Below are 25,799 nucleotides of genomic sequence, written 5' to 3'. Positions count from 1 at the left end.
TTATTATGCTTTAAAATGCAGTATTTGCCTTAATAATGCAGAATGCCAGCTCTACATTAAAACACTGTGAGTTCTTCAGTCACTCACACACACACGAGACGCGTGACTTCCACAACCGATGTCCTCTGTCTCCACTGCCGTCAGTCACATGACGAGCTCTCTAGGTCACACGTTCCTCTTTCACACGCAAACACCAAAAAACCAACCGACGCTCACGCACTTAACATTAAAAACACACCGGCTCATATTCTCGCTTCTGCACGTCTGACACGGATCCACTTGTGAGGAGGTGTGTAGGAAGGTTTCTCTCTCCTCACCCTCTCCTCACCCCTCTCTCTCTATCCCTCTCATTAGCCCTCCTCTCCTCCTCAGAAATGTCAGCCTGCCCACAGATACATCGCCTCACACATGCCGCACCATTTGGCATTTGAATATATCAGCGTTGTGTGTGTGCGCGGCTCGAGCGTCGGCTGCCAGGTGCTTCAGACGCCGAGGTTGGTTTGAAAGATTTAAGGCCGCCGAGTGGTTGTAACGAGCTGGTAACCGCGCTCTGAGCGTATGGAACTAACACACACTGACCTTGTACTCACATGAATCATTTTTTTTGTATCCCTTTTATGCAGGAAAGTGCTGAAAGCTGCGCAACCCTTTCGCTTTATCTAAGGAAGGCTCCACTCACAGATTTAACTACTGCGCGAAATGACATTTACGTATTCTACTGACATGAGGGAATTATTGTCACAATTGATGTTTCTGCCGGTGAAGAGAATAAACTGGTGATAATGAGGTTAAAGGAAGGGAACGCACTTCAGTTCATGAACAAACGCAACATGTGGACGGAGCATGGTCCTAAATAAAACTGTCGTGGGTAATTTCCAGCTCACTCGATATAAGATAATCACGTGTGAAGGAAAAGCAACTGAAGAGTACGGTGTGTGACGAGGATCTGACTTCTCACATTCTGGACCCGTCGGCCTACTGTCAAAGAAGAAGAAGTCGTCCAACCAAAACCTCTGACACGTCAGAAAGTCATCCAACTGTCCCAAGTCCAGTCAGGAATAAAGAAAATATATATTTGTTTTATATAATAACAAAGTGCTTTCCAAGTGAAAAGAAAAGAGTGTAAATTAAAATCTTAAACTATAATACTGTTGTAAAATAAAAATGTACGCACATAGGAGGGATAAAAGGTGGCGACAAAGACAATATGCTCCATTAAGGCAGGTGACATTTATGGAGAGGAATTAGCAAAGCAATAAAAAATGACAATCTCATATTAAATATTAAATATAAAGCTCATAAATACAGAAATGATAAGAAAACAAGAGATTTTAAACCATTTTAAAACTATTTTTGCTCATTTATCTTCCATTATTTTGTTTATCTTTATACATAGTCTTTATGTTCATTTATCTTTCTTGTCTCACAAATTAAGAGCATGTGTTACTTTCTAGTTTGCATCTTTTTGCTTTAGGAGAAAGTGGTATGATTAAAAAAAGCTTATTATAAATTATTTGATCCAGAAAGTCAATAGAGACTTTGAAGATTCTGTAAATACTTAAAAAATGTATTAATAAGTACACCCTGCGTTTTGTCAAAGATCTGGAGAAATTCAAGGTTTGACTTTGGCAGGTGAGATTTTTACTTTTGTGACTCCGATGCATTAAGAGAACAGACTTTGATCAGAGGTTCACATCTGCAGATCTGAGCAGATGTGGAAAAAGAAGAACTCTTATGACAGCAGGAGGAGCAGGAGGAGGAGGAGGAGGAGAAGCACTGAAATAATCTTATTCTGCCTGTTGAGCACCTCCACTGGGGCGGCTGCGGTTTCGCTCCCTTTCTTGAAAGTAGCAGTCGAGGATTTTTGCCCACCCGCTTTGTGCCGGTCGGTCAAACCGGCGACCCCTCAGCCACAAGGTCACGTCTCTGACCGCTGCACCGCTCCCCTCGGACTCGCGTTAGCAGCAGCTCGAGTGGTTCGGTGTTTTGCCCGAGGCCACAAACGGAGGCAGCGACGGGCTACGTGCCGTTTTGAAGCAGAAAGGGTGCACACAGTTTTTTCGGTGACCTGATGAAAACAAGAGAAAGGACACTCCGGGCCAGCGTTCTCACACACCAGCATATGGACGCCGATGCCCGGGCTGCAACAAAAAGGTGTGAATGTGTGTGTGCATGAGTGTGTGTGTGTGCGTGTGTGAGTCAGCGAGAGAGAGAGAGAGACAAAGGCGGAGCAGAGCTTTGTGCTTTGCCCTTGTTGAAGGGAGAGACGAGATGTGTCTAAACAGAGATGGTGACATCACTTCTTGGCAGGCGGCTCCAGGGAGACCGTGATGCCTGAGCCAGGGACGAGCGCTCATCCAATCACAAAATGAGCCACTGTGTGAGTGTGATTGTGTGTGGTGTGTGTGTGAGTGTGAGTGTGAGAGTGTGTGTGTGTGTGACATGCTGTGACCAGGTCAGTCAGCACAAGCCTCCCACAGCTAGTCCTTAATCAAACAGTGGTAGGTCAAACCACAACAAGTAATGGGAGTACAGTGTGTGTTCATGTGTGTGTGTGTGTGTGGTGTGCTGACATGTTTCCTCTTTTCTTCTTGTCCCTGACGTGATGCTTTCGCGTGCACAAATCCATAATCCATCCATAAAGACAACGATGGACTGTAAAGACACTGGACTACGTCTTTGTCCCCTTCCTGCATGTGGGCTGATGCTTCCGAAAACACTTCCTCCAGCTGGGTGTCATCGCTCCCGTGTGTTTGCATTAACCTGCTCCGGAGTGGCAACACTTTCAAAATGAGATTTTCTTTCCTTTTTCATACAGTGCGAGTTCAACACGGTCAGTGGAGAGAAGCAGAGAAACACTGGGGCACAGATGGCCGGTGGGTAACTGACGAGAGAGAGAGGGGGAGAGGGAGAGAGAGAGAGAGGGGGAGAGGGGGAGAGAGATGGGGAGAGGGGGAGAGAGCGTCCTTGACCTTCACACGCTGACATAAGGAAGCATCGGAATTTTGAAGCACACAAATACACACACATGCAAATGCTGCCCTGAAACCTGCCTAATCCACCCACTTGATTTTCAACTCCTCTTGTTACTTAATTTCCAGTTTCCTGCTGTAAATGAGCCTGTGATCACTCCTCACCCATCGTTTCCGGACAGCATGCGGATGTGGGCCACTTCAGGCAATGATGCGGCACTTCTGGCAAAGTGGATGTGAGCCTAAAGTGGCCCAAATAGCACAAAACAAATCCGGGCCGCCTCTGGCACCTTGACATGAGGTATATGGCTCACGTGGGCCGAGTGACAGTGTTGGGCCAATCTGGGGCAAAACTATTTTCCTAGGTGATAAATTTGCTGTTTTATGTGCGTCAAAAATCTCCTGCTTCTATTGGACAGAACCAACGGAGGAGAAAGTCACAGATGCCGTGTCGATGCATCCAAAGAATGCCGACGTCTCATGTTGCAACAGCAGCTTCACAACGAGCTAATTTGGCTAAAGGACCATTATGATCCAATTTGAACCCAGCGGATGCTTTTTTGTGCAGAGACGTGGTGATGTGCCGAGTGAGATAAGAGTCAGAGAGTCACTGGGCACTAACCACTGGTCTCTGTGCTGTGTGGAGTCAGACTGAAAGGCTAATGAGTTCATCAAATCCACTGTGGCTGTAATATCTCTGGTGCCACGTGGAGCCAACGGACCTAATGGGAAATCTGACTTTGTCGAGTGTTGTAGACGCGATGAGCTAATGGTACATTAGTGTGTGTGTTTTTGTGTGTGTGTGTATGTGTGATTGTTGACATGTGTGATATTAAGGTGTGTGAGCTTTGTGCAGTTCTTCATTTGCCTTTTTTGTGTAAGAAAAGTAGGAAAAGGCCATTTCAGTAGTCAGGATAAGAGCCGAATAATAAAATCTTAAATCCATCCATTATCTATATCACTTATTCTTTTGAGGGTTGCAACCATTCATGTCCACATTCACACCAACGGGCAGGTTAGAGTTAACCTGAGCTACATGTCTTTTGGATTGTGGGATGAAGCCGGAGTATCCAAAGGAAAACCCCACGAGGAGAACATGCAAACTTCAAACAGAAAAAGTTTTAAATGAACTGCAATACATTTTTCTCTGGGTTTAATTATTTGAAAGACCTCTTTTACTGCATGCACGGTAATCTCAATCCATTGTTAATATAGTGCAGCTTTAATGACTTCACCGAGGCACTTGACTAAGTCCGATCAACAGCTGCACAAAGCTCGACACACACCCTCCATCAGCGGAGACGGTCAAACGTGTCATTTCTTTCTTTCCCATCCATTTCGCCAGCGGCTCCCTCACTTATCCAGCCACCGGGATCGAGACTGAACTTCCCCTCCCTGCAGAGTCGACACGATGTCCAACGATTTGTCATTACGATGATTAGTACACAGCTCCTAACATTCAAGCCCCGGGAAAAATCAATGTGTGTGTTGTAGTACAGGAAAACAAAAATAACGTACAAGGTTCCTGCAGATTTGTGCCATTTCACCTCAGTTCAACTTCATGTTTAAATGAAATGAGCAACCTTTTTGGAGTGTGTTTTAATCAGTGAGCCTGTCTATATATTAATATTTACAATATTATATCAGCACTGCCGACCATGGACTGTAAATAAAGCTGTGAAAACCTCTCGGAAAAGCGTGAAAATACAGCAGAGTGTGAGCCTCAGATCCCAACACCTCACTCCCCTGTTTACGTGATCTCACATTCGAACTAGACGTTCACAGAATTCTAATAAAACATCAGGCTGGATTGACTTTAAGTTTTTATTTTTTCCCCCAACAATATATACATAGAAATTTACAGTTTAGGGATGAAGGGTAGGGAAGGGAAGGAGGGAGAGGAGGAGGTGAGGCAAGGGAAAGGAGGGTAGTGAAGGGAGAGGGGTTGAGATGTTTGGGGCTTTAAAAGGGAAGGAGTTACTTGGTTTTACTTGTTCTCATTTCTTTCTCTCTCCTCTGTCTCTTCTTCTCTTTCTCCAGTGTCTCTCTCTTCTCCCGCTTCTTCATCTTACTTGCTTTCTCTTGCTCCTTTTCACTCTCCACCTTGTCTTTGTCGGTCGTCGAGGCCAGTCTGATGTCCTCCTCCATCTTCCTCTTTTTGTTGAGGGAGTCTTCCTGCTTGGTCGTCCACATCTCCTCGGTATCTTTGACCTGTTTCTCCAGCTCCTTGATTATCTTGAAGCTGGCCTCCATCTCTGCCTGCTCACGCCTGAGACTGTCCTCCAGATCGTCGACTTTCGTCTGCCACTCGGTCTTGCTCTGGAGGGTCTCATTCTCCATGGCTAGCAGCTTGGCCATGAGCTCCCGGTTGCCCTCTTCCAGAGCCATATTTCTACTGGTGACGCTGGCGATCACCTGATCCTTTTGGAGAATTATATCCTCCTCCATCTTCCTCGCTTTGCTGAGCGAGGCCTTGTTCTTGGCCGCCCACGTCACTTCCGTGTGCTTGACCAGTCTCTCCAGCTGCTTGATTTTCATTGAGCTGTTCCTGCTCTCTGCCAGCTCACGTCTGAGATGGTACTCCAGATCGTCGTATCTCGCCTGCCACTTGCTCTGGATCCTTTTTAAGTCACTGGCTTTCAGCAGGGCCTTGAGCTTCTTGTTTCTCTCTTTCAGCGCATCTCTTTCACGTGTGACCATGTCGATCACTTGATCCCCTTCATGGACGTCGGCTGTCATTTTCTCGTCAAGGGACGACTCCGTCTCATTCAGGTTGCACTTTTGCCTGAGCTCCCTTTGGATCTTCTCGTTCTCTGTCTGCTGGTTTTGGAAAAAAGCACCCTGCATGGTCTCATTTTCCTTCTTCCATGCGGCTTCTTGGCTGGACATCTGCATTTTGAGAGAAGCATTTTGTTGAGCCAGCTCCATATTCTTACACCCCAGCTGTTTTATTTCTCCACGGAGGTCCTCCACCATTTTACTGGGAGATTGCACATGTTGCACAACTGCCTGAAAGACACAAACATACAAATAATGGGTACAAACACAGTCCCATACTAACTTTGAACACAACTTCTTCAATTCTCTTAAACACAGTCTCTCCGTACTAAGTATCCTTAACAGCTGCTGCATAATATCCACAAACTATTGTAACATACAGACAGCAAGGCCCAATCCCATTTTCAATAGAAATTCAAAAGCTTGGCTGCTCTGTATTATTTCACGTATAAATCAAAAACAAAACCCTTCAGGCTGCTGGTAGTGGTCTGTATGCAACCCTGCCAGGATAAATGCTGTTTTTTAGAGGAGCAGTTAAACGCTAGTTAAATTAAGTGCATCGTGTATCTTCAGGGGGGGTGGCCACATGAAATTATGTCAAAATACGGAATTATCATGCAAAAACAAAGTAACGTTAGCATGCTAGCACTAGCATTTTTAAGGTTGTTGAGTCAAAAGATGAACAAATATTGAATTAAATCTAAGGTGTCCTGAATAAGTGTAACACAACAAAAACAAAAGTGTTTCCTGCTTAGAAAACCTTGCCTTGCCGTTTGTTTTGTTGTTCCCCTCCATCTTGGTTGAATACAGGTACAGAGTAGGCGTCCTGAAGTATTCTCTGACGTCTTCTGACAGTCTCGGTTTATAGGAGTTACTTACAGTCTCTATCGGAGCTGCTGTCTTCTCACGGCCTCTTCTCTGTAGCAGTGTTTGTGGATCTGTGGTCGAGTCCAGGAGCTGTCGTCCACACTGATGACAGAAGTTTCTCTTCCACAACTGTGTTAAACACTGAACTTGGCTTTGATCTAGATACTAGATCCAAGTATCAAAGGAGTCACTAGCTCAAAGTATCAAAGTATCAAAGGAGTCAAAGTATCAAATGTGACATCAAACAAATGTCAATTGAGGTCAATTGTGATTTGTGAATATGGGCTGTACAATAAAATGTATTGATTGATCAGGACTGAAACCAAATACCACAAACTCTATGATTTCTATTGGAAACATTTACAATACAAAAAGCACAAATACACGTATGTCGCCCAACATGACTCATGTGATATAATCACTTCAAGTCTTTTTCAAACAATATTAAACTATAGACATTTATCTGTACCAATCTGAGCAGCGACACATTTTAATGGACCTTTGGCACAAGGGGCATTAAGATGGGGTGGGCAGGGTGTGTTTGGTTCGACAGAAGCCACTGGTCATATCTTAGGACCACGAGTTGTGTCTGGTGGCCATGGTCATTGTTAGAGAGTGTGTGTGTGTGTGTGTGTGTGTGTGTGTACATGTCTATAACAGCGTTTTGATGACTTGTTTCGTGTACATGTCCCCAGTAAGTATGTGTGTGTCTGTCGTGTGTTTATTTAAGAGGGAAACCTGGGGAGCTGTACATTACAAACACAATTTAAACCTCCAAGATGTTCCCGCTGGTTTAAATACCACAGGATTAAGCCTTCAGGGTAGAACATAAACACACTGAACAAGCAGCATGTTTACTTATATAAAATACATTTGTGACTGTATGCATGGACCAGATACTCTCATTCACGTTGAAATATAAAAAATACAACTAGAATGGCCCAACAGTGTGTGAAACCTTCTCTTTGTGTGTGTGTGTGTGTGTGTGTGTGTGTGTGTCACAGCTATTTTTAGACAATCCACTCAAGAGATGTTAGATCGGAGGAAACGTGGAAGCGCTGTAATCGCTATGATCATTTCATGCTGAACTGGGCAGGGTTATGTGAGTGTATATATATATATATACACAAACACCTGAAAAACAATTATTTCCTCTAAAAATATCCCCAGTATCCTTTGCTTTCACTTGAAATGTTGTGGATATACTGTATTTGAAGTATTTGAAAGATGCCGTCTGCTTGTTTTGTTGCATTTGCAAGTATTTGTTTGAGTAGTGAGTCTCCTTCATTTTAACATACTTCTAACTTCTATGAAGACTGCACGTCTCCTACATTTAAAGGATTTGAGTTTGTAGGAATCAGGGATTTACTTTTATAATTCAAGTTGATAGAATGAGATTTATTATAAAGAGTTTTCTCTTCATCTCAGTTCTTGGTGAAATCCCCCCCACCCCCCCCATATAATTAACATATTTATTGATTACAACATTACTTGTTCTCCTTGAGGCTGAAACACAAACAATTGTTTTGTTTGTGCCTCAAACTCCTGCGTCACCAGCCTGAAGTGGAGCAGACAAAAATGATCGATTATCAATTCCACCGTGTCTGGGTTTTTCCAGAAACTAACCATCCCACCAATTTACTGGGTCAAAATATTACCATGGTTTAACATGGCGTGGTGTTGGCTCCATGCAAGGAGGATCAAGCATCAAGCAAGGCTTCATTCTCACTCTAATCCTGCCATTGCTTTGTCTTCGTTGGTTCATCACCTCATCGTCCATCTCTAAATATCAAGAACGGAGGAGGACGCTGATCACATGATGTGCCGAGGTCAGGAAGAGACGAGAGGAGTTGACGCTCGGTGGCTGTCAGACTCACAGCCACTTGTCACCGAGCTAATCCCTGTAATTTAGGACAATAACAGTTATTCGGTCGTGACTCATGACCTAATCCGCGTCTGACGGAGGCAAAGACATGTCAAAAAGAAGCTGCATCACTTCCCCTGTGCTAAATCTCAATAAACCAATAAAAATGATTTGTTGACATCCAGAGAATACCACTCACACACAGCGTTGTATGTTTCAGGCTGTTGGATCAACAGGACACCGAGCCGGGAACTAATCTGATCAGTGCACCTTCTCCTGCTGCACCTCCTCCCGTCTCCATCTCCTTCCTCGGGTCTGTCTCTGTGCCAGCGTCTCACCAGAGGGGGTCGTTGGCTGCGACCTACTTTGCGAGGCAGAACTGGGGCTGTCAGTCATGCAGCTGTGCGTCACCAGCCGCCGAGAGGATCCTGCTGCCTCGCTCCGGTCCGCCCCCCCCCCGCCACAGTCACAGCTTCCACACCGGATGATGCCTCCTGCTTTCCTGCCGCGGCTGCTCTTAGCCCCTCTGGGTGTCGTTGCCATAAACAACGCACGGGGATTGGAACTCCATCTAGAAAAGCGAGTAGCCATGTTGCGTAACGATAGAAGCAGGATGTCTGGAGATCTTCAAGTGGCCCCCTTTAAAAGGTAAAAGAGGATCCTGGCCTCCTTCACATCCAGCGGCTCCATTAGCACAGGAAGGTGGTGTTTACATCCATTAGTCCAGAATAAGTGATGGCTGATTTATCGAGTCCATCAACTGGGTGAAAGGCTGCCAATGCGTTTACTAAACAGAAAGCTGCTGGCAGGAGGCGGCTGCCACTCGATATTTATTTTACCTACAGCTGCCATCATGTCGACCGACTTGTTAATGTTTCTATCGAGCTCAAGCCGATGCTGCGATCGCTTGACGAGTCCAAATCCAAAACTCAGAACATCTCAGTAGAGAGCACATCTCCTCCTTTAGATTCAATCAAGCTGAACCAGATTGCACAAACTTTAAATCCCTTAAATATGTCGGATACTGGGACATTCTTCCGAGCAATCTGTGCACACGGGCACGTTTTCAGGCACGTTAGTAAGGACGGGGGATTTAAACTGATAGTTAGCCTTACTTCAGAAGTTTATTCTGCCACAATATCTTTAACAGAGCCGTCATGGACTAAATGGCAGGAAAAAAAGTACTGATTCTGTTCTTATTTCATTCTGGAGCTCTGAAAAAAGTCGATTTACGCCCGTCGTCTCCAGCTGCTGCGAGCCAAGAAGCTTTCTCTGCAGCATCCTGGGAGGAAAACTGTGTAAGTTGGAGGTTTTATGTGGGAGTGTGTGAACGCTGGAAACTTTCTTTGAATGAGCGGTGTCCAGTGTGACTGGGAGGAGAACATGGGAAGAGGTAATGCGGCGAGTTAAGGCTCAGATTCGTCAGATCGCAGGGTGAAAGAAATCCGAGCCCTGCGTCGCCCCCCCTCGTCGCCATCGTTTCCATCCATCTCTACTTTTAACTGGTTCCTCTCCTTCCCTCTTGCGTTCGAGCGGATCAGCGCTGTCACACTGACGGACGAATCTAAACAGGCGTCGCAGCCGCAGAGATGTATTTGTCATAACAACTGCGCATCAGGCTCAGTGGTATTAGTCAAGTCAGAGGAGAATTGTATTCTTAGACAACGGCTTCAGGGCACGTTTTTGTTTATTGCAAAAGAAAACAGAGAGAAGCCCGAGAGACCGTGTGTGTATTTTACTCGGAGCATCACCACATCATTATTTCATTTATCATTTCTAGATATTGATGGTCTTTTGAATACTAGTGCAGAGTCCTGTGGTGCAGTTTTCTTTCTGAAACTGTAAAAGCTGCAGTAATTGATCTACGGCAAATTAAGTCAATTACATTTTGTCACGGATCTGGACAAAGAGGTAGATGCAAGAATAATTTTTCACTTTTTTCCACTGACACTGCGAGAGAGGATGTTTCTTTTTTAACATTTTCCCCAAGGACTCATGGATCTTGATGGGAAAAAATAAAATCTGGTATATCTTGAGGATATCTAATCTGTACCAGTGTGTGTGCAATTTGTTGCACCTTGATTGAATTTAGAGAGACTGTTGGACCTCTATTGAGTAACATACTTATGTCTTAAATGTCATATATTATCCAATAAAACACAATGCATAGCGTATGAAGTGTATATTTACCTCAAACAACCAAAGCATTATTTCACATGTACGTGCAGCGGATCAGCTCCCTGAGGCTCACACTGATAACCTCTGAATATAGATTACATTATACCGTAGGTCTGCCGAGATCATTCTATCATGTGAAAGTAATAACCGTAAACCTCTCGAGGCCTCGCGACAGAAAAATCTTGGTTTAAAAAAATCTGCCGCTTTTACTGTCGCCATATTCAGGTTGGAGCATCGGTCGTTTCATCTCCACTCAGAGCTGAAGTGCTCGGGCCTGGGAAATCCAAAGCATCGATTCAGACGGAGAGAAATTCTCGTCTGACGGTTGCGTCATTGCAGCGCTGCGTTTATATAAAATAAAAACCAGAAAAAACAGCCTTTTAGTTAATAAACAGAGGAGCGTTGACATCACACTGCAAATCAGTTGAATCATGAATCAGTGGGTGGAGCCCATCGTCCTGGTCTCCTCACGCGGCTGGTGAAGATAAACACTGAGCAGACAGAATTCATCAAGCGAGCAGCACGGCGCCGTCGACTCGACACAAGGCGTCCAAGCACAGGCCTATAAATACATCCCATAATACAGACAGAATGACTGACACGAACCATACTCGGTTGCTAATCCAAACTCCGGGGGATCAGTGATCAGCCGAGCATTTGTCTGCATATTACATGACTAATGCTGTCAGAGATGGAGGGAGATTACCCCAGATTGGCCAATCAAGATGCTAATTAGCTGCACGAGGCATTTCGGCGGCGGCGGCAGGCAGCGGGCCGGCGCCGACGGCAGCAGATCAAAATCAACTGCTGCTGATCTATATTCAGTGCGCGCTCTGCGAGGTGGGGACGGTAACGTACACAGAGCGATACACTACGAGCAGAGGTTCGATAAAATGCAGTTTGCCGTCACCTGAGGCCATCAGTCATTTACAGGTGCCCATAAATCAGGAGACCTGTGACGCTCACATGCTGCGGCAGCGGTGCAGCGACGCTCTCGCAGCCAAGCGGCTTCAGTCAAACGCTTCTTTGTCGGGGAAACAATGGAAACATTTTGCCGTACACAGAGAAACAGTAACACAGTTAGTGGTGCGACGGATGAATGTTTTCAGTCTCTGCGGCATTGCGGCACCATCTCACACAACATACCCCGATATGATGTGCACGAGTCTGCAGGGAGCTGTTTGGTGATTACAGTTTTACTGGGAATTAAAAAATAAAAAATAAAAAAAGAGGTATAAATGTGAAATTCATCCTTTAAGCACCAACAGGGGTAAAATTGGCTTTGATTGGACGCACATCTGTTCGTCCCTCTTTGCATGAAGCCACAGAGAATGGTCTGCAGTAATCGTACAAGCAATTAAGAGTCTGTACCGTGAGAGCGTTAGAATTTCCGTCGCTTTAATTGGCTCCAAATGACGTCATCGGGGCAAGATGACTGAATTCCTATCAGAGATATTTTTGGCTTCGTTTCTGGAAGTGGAGACGCATCGTTTATCTTTATTTATTTATGTCGATAGATCCATCCTAGAGGTCTTAATTTGTTTCTGTCCTTTCTCAACAGGCCTCTTAACAACTACACGGATAAACAATCATACCAGGTTAAATAGGAAAGTGAATACTCTGATACAAGCGATGTGCTGTCCTCTCATTCATATTGTTTTCTTGTTATTTCATTACTCCGCCTCCCGTGTTTCTATTTGGGTTCGAGCTTACGAGACGCTCCGTGCACAGCGGCGCTGTTACTCAGACGCACAAACACTGACTCACACAACAAATTAAACATTCATCACATCCATTTCCTTCTTTTGATGCTGCAAAGCTTTGTGCGCTGGTGTATCTAACCGTTTATTCACAGAAACCAAAGGTTAAACACACTCGCTTTAGTTAATGCATTCGTTTGTTTCATGAATGAGCAGGACAACTGTAAATAAGATGATGTGTAAAGGAGCCAAGGCTAATTTACTGTTGTCCTAAATATCAAAAGGCACATTAAAGTAACAATTTTTAACGAAAACCACGATTTTAAGACAGATAGGAAGACGTGCGTGCCCCCATATCCCATAAAGGCCTTTTCCCAGCATCATCAACATGCTGGACGCGTTTCCAGTCAATCATATAGAACGACACCTGCGTCATTGTTTCGATGCAGCTCATGAGAACTTGGCGGCTCCAGTGCAGCGCCGCGCCGCAGCAGCAGCAGCAGCACTGGACGTGGCCGCGCTGCCGTTCACCACGTGCCCTTTGTGGGGTACCTGCGAGAGGAGCGCGGCGGGCAGCAGCTGGCCACGGGAGGTTGGCACCAGATGACTGCTCTCAGCACGGGGAACAAAACAAGCAGCTGTGGGAGCGGTGGGTGGGACGGCCCGGTCTTTAAAAGGAAGCCAGGCTGTGATTATCACAGTGCAGAGCGGGGCCACAGGAAGCTGTGTATATAACCAGGCCAGCGAGCTAACACTCGATGCTAATTAACCACTGACACCTGCAGCCTACAGCTTCATTCTGACTCCAACGCTGAGTGAGATGTTTTTACATGAGGACAGAAAAGACCAATACAAACGCTAAGATATGTCAAAATACATTTTTCTCAAAGATGGTTTCTGTCATTTTAGGTAGTTCTGATCACGCTCGATGTTCAAGTGATCATGTTTCTGGTAAGTTTGGTTGTTTGATGACATAAAACAGGTTTAAACGACATGATTGACAGTCGAGACGGACTTTGTTTACCGTCTCTGATCCAAACAATAACAACGGACAAAAATATGAAGTTAAAATGACCAAGCTTTAAAAAATGTATTGTAAAAATGGGTCATTTTTAACCGTTTCTGGGAAAGAACCATTATGCTGACACATGGAAGACAGTGGAGACGTGGGACGGACAGAACCACCTGAAACAGACCATTAGTATGTTTTAAATTAGGGATTTCTCTAGGTTTTAATGGCATTATGTTTAAAATATGGTCATTAAATACCATTACTCTGAAGTAGTTTGTTTAAACAGACACCAAGATGTCTGTTGTGGGTCGAAGAACATAAAATGAAAAGTAAACTCCATCTGCCGCATGAAATTAATTTATTTTTCATGAAACTGCATTAAATCCTCGAGGTTCTCTGGGATTTTGAGTGACGCGTCTTCTCATTACAATTCAAGAAATAATGGATTGAAGGTTTGCTGGTTTATGATCATAAACCGAGTAATTCTAGCTGGATTTTAATAACTCCAGAGAGCAGAGTGTGGTTCCACTGTCTGAGAAAGTGTTGGTTGAGCTCTGCCACCAAATAAAAGTGAGTCCATGTATTTAAAGAACTAGAATAAACCTGCCTCTGTGTGCATTTTGTCTTCTGGAGATAATCCACATTCCCTTGTTTCAGAGTGAAAACCTGCTGCATTCAGCTGTAAATTAAACACACGGACAGCAACAGTGACATCAGAGGCAGGAGCCAGACAGCCTGAGAAGACCTCAGCGGAAAATGCAATAAGTCAGGAAGCTCCACTGTGCATTCCGCCCGCCGTCACTTGGAAAATTGAAATCTCTGCCGCTTCTATGATTTATTCAACGCGCTGAATATTAGTGCAAAACGCCGAGTCTAGAAGGACTCGCTCGTTATTTGAGTTTGAAGAGGCCGACATCCGAACGTCATTCACAGTTTAGGTTGGTTTTTTTTTACGTCGTGGAAGATTTTCTGCTCTCACACTCTGGAGGTGATTGCAGTTGTGCAGTTTTCTACAGGAGGACGATGAGATGAATTGTCTCCACTGACCAATGCAATTTCATACATCCCCCTCCCAGACTCACATGAGGTCACCAAGACCTTTGACCTTCGTCCACCAAAACCGATTCAATTCATCTTTGAGTTGAAGTGAACGTTTGAACCAAAATTTGACTTTGCTCCCTCAAGGTTTTTCTGAGATGTTGCCTTCTCGAGACAAAGAGGTGTTTTGTGAGGTCACTGTCACCTCGACCTTCAACCACCAACATCTAATTAGTCAAACTACCAAAATTCTAAGTTGTTGAGATATCGTGTTCACAAAAATGGGACGTACACACAACCCGAAAACACAATCACTGCAGCCACTTGCTGTCCCCGGCACAGAGACATAAAAACCCACCAATAACTAGAATGGCAGTCAGTAAAACTCAGTCCCTCGCCAGGACCCAGCAGGCTCCTTAAATCCAAGCTGCACACACTCAGAGCTGCAGTTTCCTAAACAAGCCTGGTCAGTTTCATTGAGATTGAAAAATGCTCTTATCATGTAATAATCAAGATTTTAAAAAATGTATATTTAACTTTGGAATTCTGGCAAAAATTAGGGAAAGAGATGAAAAAAAATTTACATTTTACAAGTTCAAACTGCAAATGTGCAAAAACAGTGACATTAAGAAGCTGAGACACGTTACACGACGTTAAAGTGATTAAGAACGGTGACAAACTAAATCTGTGACTTAATTCCATCAAGCGTCTGTGGCTCATTGACTCCATCACAGAGTCAGATATAAGTGTACCCCCTGCAGCCGTGCCTCAGTATCGCTCTATATTACCCAACACTGGGGAAAGTGATTAGGAGAAACATGATTAAGTGCAACGCTGTGCTGCACGCTGTGGGTTGTGGTGGTGGTGGTGGTGGGGGGGGGGGGTGGGGGTTGTTGCAGCTGGAAACCTGAGTCACATCAGTGGGCTGCACATCTGCCTCAGAGAAGAGGAGGAGGAGGAGGAGGTCGTAGATGTAGTTTGGGTAAGATGCAGGTACGGAGACAAGGTGGGGTGGGGGGGGATCAATTCCTCGGAGAGCGTGAGCAAGTCGTTATGTTTCACCTTCAAAAACCAAGGATTCCACGCCCGTCCTCATCACGCGGCTACGCTGTCGGTGTGTGGGAGGGAGAAATCAAATATAGGTCGTGTGTTGCTGCTATAAAAAGGGCATCTGGCTCATACTATTCCCACCACCGACATGATGACTGCACTTTCTGGACAATGTCAGATATGTTAGAAATGAAGCGTTATTGGCGGGACCTCGATATGACATCATCGGCGTTTTGCATCCGGGATATTCCTGCTTTCGTTTCTGGAGCGTCAGAAGGAAACTGAGACGAGGGAACCGGCTGATTCGAGAGTGTCGGTGGACTGGACAGAGCAACTGGTGAACAAGGAGCTGGTATCCATCACCGGCAGACACAAAATAAACAGATGTAATTGCTTTCGGAGGCAGGATTACATTTTGCAGATGAGCACGGGCGAGGAGCAGCGAGTGTTGGTCATAACCTCGTTTTCACTCGGCTCACTTAAGTGGCTCTCAAGGGAGCCGGGTTCTCTAATTCATTCAGGCAAAGCAGGAAGGCAGCGTGGACGTGCACGTGTGTGCGTATGTGGACTCAGACTTGAAAAATTATGTATTTCTCGCCTCAGGGTCTGAGTCGTGCCACAGTTCTTCCTCGCAGTGATGTAAACTCTAACACGACTCCCTCCCCCCCCGCACACAGGCGTGACACTCACGTACGTGGATCTCCACTCGCTGGAGGAGGTGACATCAAAGTGTCTGCCTGAGCGTTGTCGCTTCCTCTGCGCACATGATTGATCGTCAAATGTTTGTGTAGAAAATTGAAGAAGAAGAAGAAAAAATCCCCAGGAGAGTGTCACATCCATCTCGCTTCTTGAAAACAAAGTGGGAAAAAACAGGGAGTCGTGCATGTAACTCATCACGTCCACAGGAACCAGAGGCTGCGTGAAATCACCCTCACACAGTGAACATGCCAGTATATATTTATACGTCTCCAACAGACTGATTTCATTAAGTGAATTAAACTCGTAAACCACTGACCAGCAGCGTGAGTGCTGGTTAACAGGGGATTACTTCCTCTACCTCTCCCTGGGGTCCTCCCTCTCTCCGAGTGACTGTCACAGCACATGAGAAAATGGAGGATTTCCAGCTATAGAACGATGTTGTCTCCATGTTTAGGACATTTCATGGAGGGATTGTGTTTTGTCTTTGTTGGGGTCCTCTGTGTCTATGGCGACATGTGTGTGAGGTTCCACCCTGGCTGACTGTAGGAGCTACCTGGGCTTCAAACAGCGCTGTGATTGGTCAGTGGAGAAGGGTTTTATTGTCTGTATTGTTGTTGTAGTAGCCTCTGTGTCAAAATAGTGACATTTTAACCACACTGACCCGAAAACTAGGTTCCTCCAGTCAGAGGTCAAAGGTCAACAAAAAATCTGATCAGAAAACCAACATTTTTCCTGATATTTCCACAAATAACAGCCCCTCCGGATGATTTCAGATGCTCTTCAATAATTTCGGATGCTCTTCAATCCGACAAAAGACCCCTCGGAGGAAAAAGCTCTTTTACAAGATTGATGTGAAGGAGCCTAGATCAAAAATTAAAACCCTTACAAAAGCCAAACAGAAGCGACAGCTTAGCAGCACCAAATATTTCATCCGGCAACTGGGTCGGTCATGCTTTAGTAATAACCTCCCGTCTGTGGAGGAGTCGTCCCTGCTGCAGACGCTCTGACAGACTGATGCTGCACAGACGCACTTTCCTTCTCTCGGCTTATATCAGTCAACACATCACCATCAACACAATTTACTATGTACGTCATGATCACTAATAGATTCTGTTTTCTTCTTCTTAAAACAACAAGCTGGTTGTTTGTTGTCGTTAAAGTTAATTTAACACCCCCTTTAGTTATTTTGGACTTTTAGAAACTTGATATTTTATTCATAAAGTGTTTATTCTGACATTACAGCAGTTTTAACAGTTAGTTTTTAGTTTTTTCCCTCATTACAGTCGTAAAATTCCAAACATTCTAACGAGACACACATGACACAGCTCATCACAACGACTGCACTATTCTCTGCAGGTCAAACAGTTACGCGCTCATGTCGTTTAAACTTTCAGGGAAAAACAACTGCAACTTAATTCAACTTTTAAAAGTCGTAAATAGAGACGACAACAAGCAGCTATTCTTCATCACTCGTCTGCAAACACTGGAGAGGAGGAGCTGGATGACACGAGCCACAGTGTGATGTAAACACACCGACCGGATGAAGAGATGGATAAATAAGAAAGTCTTTGTACACAAGCAGCTGCTGTCTCCTTGTTAGGTTGATGCACTGCTCCTGTAACTTTCTGACTTTACAGCACCCCCCCGCCCTGCTGTGCTGTTCATTACACAGATAATGACATCTGCAGGAGATCCAAACCCCGTCTTCTGTCCCCCTCGCCAACCCACTGTCAGACTCCGGTCACCCAGCATCTGGCGCTTGGCACCGGGATGATTCATCTGTGGGGAGGTACTAGATCCGTCTCCCTAATCAGACCCTAACCTTTCAAGGGTATTGATCAAGCGTCTCTGTCGGAGACGCCGCAGACACGCCGACGCAGACGGCGGCGCGTGGGCCAAGGGTCCGTCCCGGTTTCTGTCGATGTGGAGAAGATTAAAGGAGGGAGAGAGGAATTAGGGGAGGGGAGGAAAATCAAGGCTTTCGGGGGAAACTGAGAAGAAATAACTTTTCTTTCGCTCGCAAATCAACGCTTGTTAGACGGTAGGTTTTGGAGCTGACCGTGCCCAGGACATCTATAAATGACCCCCAACATTTTCTTATCACGTAGAAATCCACAGACATAATGATGCTATTTATGATGCGTTCTGAAGCTTGGAGTCGTCACTGTGGACCTACTCGATGTCAGCCCCCCCTCTCCTCTTCCGACCGCGCATCGGCTGCACATCTAGCCTGCAGGCGGCGTGAACTGGGGCACAAACAATAACAGTAATCATGGAAAATCATGTGCTGCTCTGGCGGAGGAGACCAGCTGACTGGCTGACTGCTGGAGCCCAGAGGGCCTCCTGTACAAGCAACAGAGAGTCAGGGGTGGAGGAAGGGCAGCAGCGAGGAGGGGAACGAAAGAAAAAAAAAAAAGACACATCAGAGAAGGATTCGCCTTCTCATCCCCCTCTTCCTCCTCCTCCTCCTCCTCCTCCTCGAGGAACTTCGTCATCTTCGTTTCCACGCCGTGCCCGTGTCGGGGAGCTTCACCGTCTCCCTCCTCCCTCCTTCCGAACCACTGGGCTGTTCTCGACTCACCCCCACGGACGTCCAGGAGTGGTACGTTCCATGGTTATTTGGCTATATTGGCTGGAGAAGAAGAATGCGATGACATAGCTGCAGATAGACCGTTTGACAAATGGCCGTGTCATGTATGATTAATAAACACAGGGGTTGGCTTCCACTATTGCACTAATTACGAATCTTTAAATGAAACTTTAATTGCTGTGTGAAGAGCATGTTTCCAGGCTCCATCAGCCACGGGAACGATGTCTGCCGAAGCCAGTGGGATGGTCGTGAATGAACAGACCACAGATCAATTGGCTGCTCTGTACAGTAATCTGCTGCAGACGTAGTTTTCATTACTACATCAGTGAGTGTGTGTGTGTGATCAATTGCCTGGTATCTCATTACTGTGCGGCCGGGCAGAGAAAGCTCTCGGATCAGCGTCTGGGGACCTGAGGCCGAGCTGCTGGTCCTGAGTGTCCAGAAGCCGAGATTTACACATCCACAAGAGACGGAAAAAGTGACTTATTCCTAGATTTATTATTATTACATTTCTAAATTTGAATGTGAAATAAAATGGCACTCAGAGAGCATACCTCCGCCAAGGCCACTTGAATAAAACAAGTTTACCTTACCTTGCAGCTGAGGCCACATTTCTCAGTTACACATTGGATGTAGTTACAGGTTTCAAGCTGTGTTTGTTACGGCAGCAGCGGAAAGAGACTACACTGCTATGAAACCACATTTAAATCCACGGATTCACACATCAACAAAAAGGTTGTATTAACGCTGCATCTGGTGATGTTACAGCAAGAGAAAGAAAATCCTGAATCCTCAACGAAATGTAATCAGTTCCTCTCTGAAACCTTCTACCAAGTTTCCAGGTAAATCTGTCCAGTAGTTTTTGCCGTAATCCTGCTAATTGACAAGCAAAGGAACACGGTTAAAAACATAATCCCCCTTGAACCCGACAGTTTCCTTAAATTCAATCAAGCGGCACCAAATTTCACAAAGTCGTCCATAAATTATTCCCTGGGAAATTGGTGACAATGTCAAAAGAAATCCCAAAGTTCTTTCTTAGCTCATGTGCTACTATTTCACGTAATCCTGCTGACGAACACACAAACAACTGAATTAGGGGCAAAAACAGATAATGTCTTTGGAGGAGGAAATAAAAAGTTTTTTGTGAGATGGATTTCAAAGATGAATGTGAACTTTATTAAAGATAAACCAGCATAAATCTACGAGATCGAACAGTATGAAAGTGTCCGTCTGTCTGTGATTACACAAACTGCTGTTAAATCCCAAAGCAGCGACTGTGACGCAGACCTGCTCATTTCAAAGGCCACTCACATGTCTCGTTTGGTTTTTTCGGAAAAGAACAAGAAAAAAATAAAAAACAGTGGCCCACTTCACTTTCTCAACCTTACGAGCTTGTTCAGTTGTCATGTGACTTTATTCCTTTTTGCCAGATTTAAAGGTCAACTGCACTTCTGGTGTTTCCCTGACAGTTTAAATCCACCTGCTGACCTTCCAGGGTCAACAACACCAAGGTCATTAGTCATAGAGTCTCCAGATGTATGTTCCCCGACAAGAAATCTCAACGCTGTGGAGAACATTAGCATCGGCAACAGTGTCCATGAGACCATGTTTGGCAACAGAGAACAAACAACATGAGGAGAAGGCTCCCGCGGCCCCTCGGGACCCTCGGAGTACAGTAACGCACAGCTGAGCGCTGCGGAGGACGCTGCCTGTCTGCCGGCTCGCCTGCACGAAGCAGGGGTGGTGTGTTGGGGGATGGGAGGACGGTCACATGCGCGCTGGCGCTTTAGGCTTCGGGTTGTCTGCACGCTCTACATGTCTTTCCTCAGCTCTCTCTCTCTCTCTCTCTCTCTCTCTGAACTGAGTCCATGGAGTCTTTTCTCCGAGCAGAGCGACTCCAGATTCCTTGTTGCAGAGGGAACGAGACAGAATAATGAAAGATGAGGAAGAACAAGAGGTTTGAGGGTGACAGTGGTGACAGTGGTGCCCCTCATTCCCCCACAAGAAGAAACTAATCTTGATTTACAAATGAATCTGGCACATATAGGGGACAGATATCTATGAGTGCTTGATTGGATTTAAGGAGTCTGCTTGGCCTTGAGAGAGGTACGTTCTCTAATGAGGTCCATTCTAGTTGCCGTATATTTCTGCTTTCCAAAGCAGACACTTCATCCTGTGGACTTGATAAGTGGCTAATTTAATAAATCATTGAATTAATTATATCCTGTTGAGCTTCAAAACTGTAAGTAATGAAAAACTAGATGAACTAGACAATAACCGTGACGTAAAGGATTATTATGGAAGACTGATTTGCGAAATTTCTTTGGATAAATTGCTCATACCTCCACAAAATTAAATTAATTAAATCCAATTCAGCCGCAACAAATTACACAGACTCATAAATGTCAGTCCCCTAAACTTGCCTGATATTTCTCACCAAGATCCATAAATTATTCTCAGAGAAATCAATGAAAATATGGAGAAACACCCTTTCACACGGTGTGAAATGATCCGGATCTGCACCATAATTTCATCAAACATTCCCCCAACCCAAATACTGCATCCTTTCACCAAGGGTCAAGCTAATCCGTCCAGTTGTTGCACACAAACAAACACAGATAAAGACGTAAACTCCTTGAATCCAGACGACAAAAGGAGCAAGTTACAAACTTTCCAAACCTGCCAAAGGTGAGTTGATTGAGACTTGAGGTTTTCGGTGAGGTATTCCTTTAACTGTGACATTTACGTCTATGTGCACGAGGCACGTCATGCAGCGAATGGGCGTATGACACATATACAGCTAATGGTCGCCCGCTGTGTCACAAAATGGACGGATGAAATGTAGGAAGGGAAGAAGAGGGACAGTGGCTGGGGAAGGGACAGTGGGATTGTTATGCATGTGAAGAGGGGGGATGCGGTGTTGCCCTGGAAGCGCCGAGCGGGGACGGCGAATGTCACTCCGATCGGTCGGAAGTGTCATGATGTGAAGCGGAGTCGTGACCTCGGATGGAGGGGAAGGGGTAGAAAAAAAAAAACAGAGGAGAGGAGGAAGACACAAAGCAAAGCGTAAACAGAACAGAAGAGGCAGCGACAGCAGAAACAGAGGGAAGAGGAACCGGGGGGGGGGGCGAACGAGAGGGGAGGGAAAGTTTGCGGTGGGCCGACGCCTAATCCTGCCAGAGCTCGGGGCTTCAGGAACAGAGTGATATCAGCGAAGACACACTCACAGGCTGCGTTTCGCCTAAACGAGGCCACTTGTGTCTTTTTAAAGGGAATTTCTGCTGCTTCTCTTCTCATTTACAACCTCCACAGACTGAAGAGTGACCTGGAAGTTACCCATCGTCTGTAAGTCGTTATCTGAGCGTTGATCCAAACTGCAATCCCCCTGAAAATGCTGCATAATTACATCTTTATTAAGAGGAGACATGATATGATATTCAGGTTCATAATCTCAATTTAAAAAACGCATCACTTTCCTCAGACTGTCCATTGCTGCAGCTCCTCTTTTCAGCCTCTGTCGGAAACACTTGGGTTTTAGATCCTGTATCTTTACGGCCTCCTCTCTCGCTTTGTTCGGGGGCGTGCAAGACTAGCAGCTGGACGTACACTATCAAATTGTGGGAATTCGTTAAGTGATGTCACTACGAGTCTTTGGGCTTTTTAACTTTGCAGAACTTTACGAATCCACTGCGTCATTTGAATGCGGTTTCCACAGTTTTCTGCTGCACTGGCTAATTAATGCTACACTAACAGAAATCACCTCCTCTTCCCTGTCGTAGAATCAGTAGTTTCCAGCGCCAGTCCAGCACGACGGCTGTTTTGGAGCAGGGAAGAAGAAGTGATATCCAGTAAAAGAAAAATGTCCTCGCCGATACTTGACCCGACATTTGCAGCAGTATTGGAACATCTTTACAAAACCCCATTCATAAAAGAAGTGTACAATCATTACACACCAATAAAATCCAAAGACATTCACACCAGCACAAAGGTGACGACTGCATCTGCAGAGTAAAATCATTCTCTTGGTCCAGAAAGGAAGAAGCTGCAAACAGAACTCGCATCCTGCTGCATATTGAGCAGCATCACAGCAGGAGCACTTTCCCTCGACTAACTAAACGTCTCTGTGTAATTACCAGGGTCTAACAAACCTCTTCACAAACCATTAGAGTAACGTTGATATCATACAGGCCAATGAGACTCCATCAGACTAATTAATGGAATCGGTTGTGCCAGGACGCCGCTCGGAGGATCCCAATCACCGGAGTGACATCTAATTTAAGCCCGGGTGCCAGGCAAAGCACCAGAACAGTATGTCAGCTCTGTCATTACACAATGACAACCAATGCATCACCGCATCGGAGCCCTCGCCGCCAGTGGACGTCAGTTGTCTGATAATGGAAATGTTATTTCACGTCGGCGGCCCTGGATGTTTTCTGTGGGAATGGAAGTGAAATAGTCCGATTTGCAAGAGACATGCAAGATTTATGTCCTCCTCTTTTTTTTTCTCAGAGGGTAAAATATATGAAGAGAGCGTTTTGTAGCTGGTTAAGTTTTCCCTTTTTTTTGGTCTTGTACTCTCAAACTGTATATCATGTCCACTGGTTAACTTCTGAAGAAGCAGAACGCCCCGAGGCTGCAGTGTGAGCCGCAGACTACATCACCCCGAGTTCAGAACCACAGCGTTACACAGATCCACGATGAAACCACGGCAAACGCAGACACTGATTAAAAAAAAGCTATATTTACAACATCTCGGCACGCACCCTCCGGCAATGTGTTCCAGAATGAAGAGGTGTAAGTGGGTTAATTCAAATGATTCCAAAAGGCCAAAAGCTCAAAATAGGAAACATCATTTTAACATTTTCAAACCCCCTTTAAGCCTTAATGTGCGATGACACCAGAGCTAATGCAGACACAGTGTGCGCCCCGCCTGCGTCTGTGAAACCATGCGGATTACTGCGCTATCGGTGGACGCCGCCTGCGAACAAAGTCCTCCTCTCTCCACCAGCGAAACCTCCAGAGTCTGCTGGTACGAGGGTGAGAGAGCATGTGACTGGAATTACCGACACACTTGTAGAAAGTGCTAATCTCTGCTTGCTGTTGGACTTATTACATAAAACTCCTCTCTTTCCCACATGTTTCCAAACATGAACTAAACACACAACAAAGTTTATTGTTTCACCATATTCCACCATATAGGCTGCTGATAAATAAACAACAGCCTAACACGACTTCTTTATCGAAAGAAAAAGATCCCCATGCGCTGGGAGTCCAACTGCTAACTGGCCCACTTCCCAAAAATATTAATGGATGCAAGCAAGTATGCTAAATTCACATTTTTAAAACTCTCTTGCATGATTTAATTAGAAATTAATGAGAATCACTGAAATGGAAAATTTGCCAAAGTAAAGCCACTGGAAGACACCGAGTTTGAGCAATGTTCAGTTAAGCTGAAGTCAAGTTATACACGGTAAATTAAAAAGTACACACAGTTTCAGTGAGGGACACTGATGGGGAAGAGTTGATGCAGAATGTCGTGCTCACAACCCGTGTGTCCGTCATCTAACTCATAAAGGAAAACACCCGGTCAAACCTCGCATTTCCTGGCAAAGCGGCGCCGATATCACTCATCAAATACCAGCGTTCATACATCACTACACCATACATCAGGTCTCATTCCACAGAAACCACAAACTGCATGCAACAAGATACTGAAGCAACAAAACTGGAGGAAGATTCAATGAAGTTCAAAATGTACTTTGAGGCCAAAATACATCAACATCTCTCAATTTCACTGCAAACCGCAAAAATATTTCTGGCAAATCAGATCCACACAGATAAAACTAGGATGTCGCTCAACAGATGTGTCCAGTAGTTTTTGCTTTAACGAACAGACAAAGGTCAAATGTGGATGTCCACATCGTCAAGAGGTTAAAACACACGTACAACCCTAACATGCCTGGTTCAATTCCAGCCACGGACCTTAGTTCCATGTGTTCCCATCTTTCCCGTCTATATTTGCACAAACATCCTATCAAGCGGCGTCCGGGTTTCTTACCTGTGGCAGGGCGGAGCTGAGCTGGCGCTGCAGCGAGTCGCGGTCGTAGACGACGTCCTGCAGATGCTGCTGGGACAGTCCGAGGCTCTCCTGGGTTTCCCTCAGCGTGTCCAGCAGCCGGTCCCGCTCGTCCAGCATGTTGACCATCAGCTGCTCGAAGTGGGAGTCGGGGTCCGAGGAGCTGCTCTGAGAGCCGCGCTGGCTCAGCGCCGTGTCCTCGCTGATGGTGGGCATCACCTCGCACATCATCTTGGCTCTGTTGGAGAGGAGGAAGATCAGGGGGTTAAGGAGGGTGGTGATGAATATAATAATGTTGTAGCGCATCTGATACATATAAGAATAGAAACTTCATCATCGAGAGCTAAAAGTTGCTAATAGTAAGAGAACAGAAACTAAATGATGACAGTTCAAATTGAAATTGGGTGTGGTGTTTAAATAAAAACCTCTTTAATATCTAAATTGGATTCAGGCTGGAGGTAAGAATGAGAACTAATCTATAAAGATGAAGATTTATGAGTAGAACAAACGTGTCCAAGTCAGTGGATGTATGAATATCCACCGTCACTGTTTGTATGGCTTCGTGTATGTGACTGGGCCTGAGAGAATCGGAGCTCGGCTGAGCGTCGCCCCACCGCTTCAGAGCTGCAGAGACGTCTTGGGAGGCCGGGCATTTTGCCCTAGATTTCATGCTCGTGCTGTTTAATGGGCCAGCCTGGATTGAGTTACATAATACACCATATCTATGCTATAGTGGAAATGTGAGGCCATGTTCCAGCTTCCCAGAGGGAACCACAGGAGTCATCACAACACAAATCTGGGTTTGCATCATCACACATTGGTGACGCGCGCAAAGTAATGTCACTTCACTAACCCATCGACCAGGCATTGGTTCCTCCCGAGTGGGTTAAAATAGCAGGTCTGGGTCTCAGCGTGTTCTGGCACTAAACCGGGGTCTACCATATCTTCTGCAGGCACCGGGCCAGACCCCCACCA

At 45.3% G+C, this 25,799-nt stretch overlaps 1 protein-coding gene across 2 annotated transcripts in view; it reads right to left on the bottom strand.

Moving 5' to 3' along the window:
• The window catches only part of ppfia2 (PTPRF interacting protein alpha 2), a 136,177-nt gene that overhangs the window by 85,473 nt on the left and 24,905 nt on the right, over positions 1-25,799 (bottom strand). For both annotated transcript variants that reach the window (XM_047338603.1, XM_047338602.1), the window contains one exon: positions 24,807-25,062. In XM_047338603.1, the coding sequence (XP_047194559.1) occupies positions 24,807-25,055 (249 nt within the window). In that variant the 5' untranslated portion in view covers positions 25,056-25,062. The remainder of the gene's footprint in view (positions 1-24,806; positions 25,063-25,799) is intronic.

The sequence above is a fragment of the Hippoglossus stenolepis genome, chromosome 22 (genome assembly GCF_022539355.2).
Source record: "Hippoglossus stenolepis isolate QCI-W04-F060 chromosome 22, HSTE1.2, whole genome shotgun sequence".
NCBI classification, from domain to species: domain Eukaryota; kingdom Metazoa; phylum Chordata; class Actinopteri; order Pleuronectiformes; family Pleuronectidae; genus Hippoglossus; species Hippoglossus stenolepis.
This window is presented reverse-complemented; position numbering and strand designations above follow the sequence as displayed.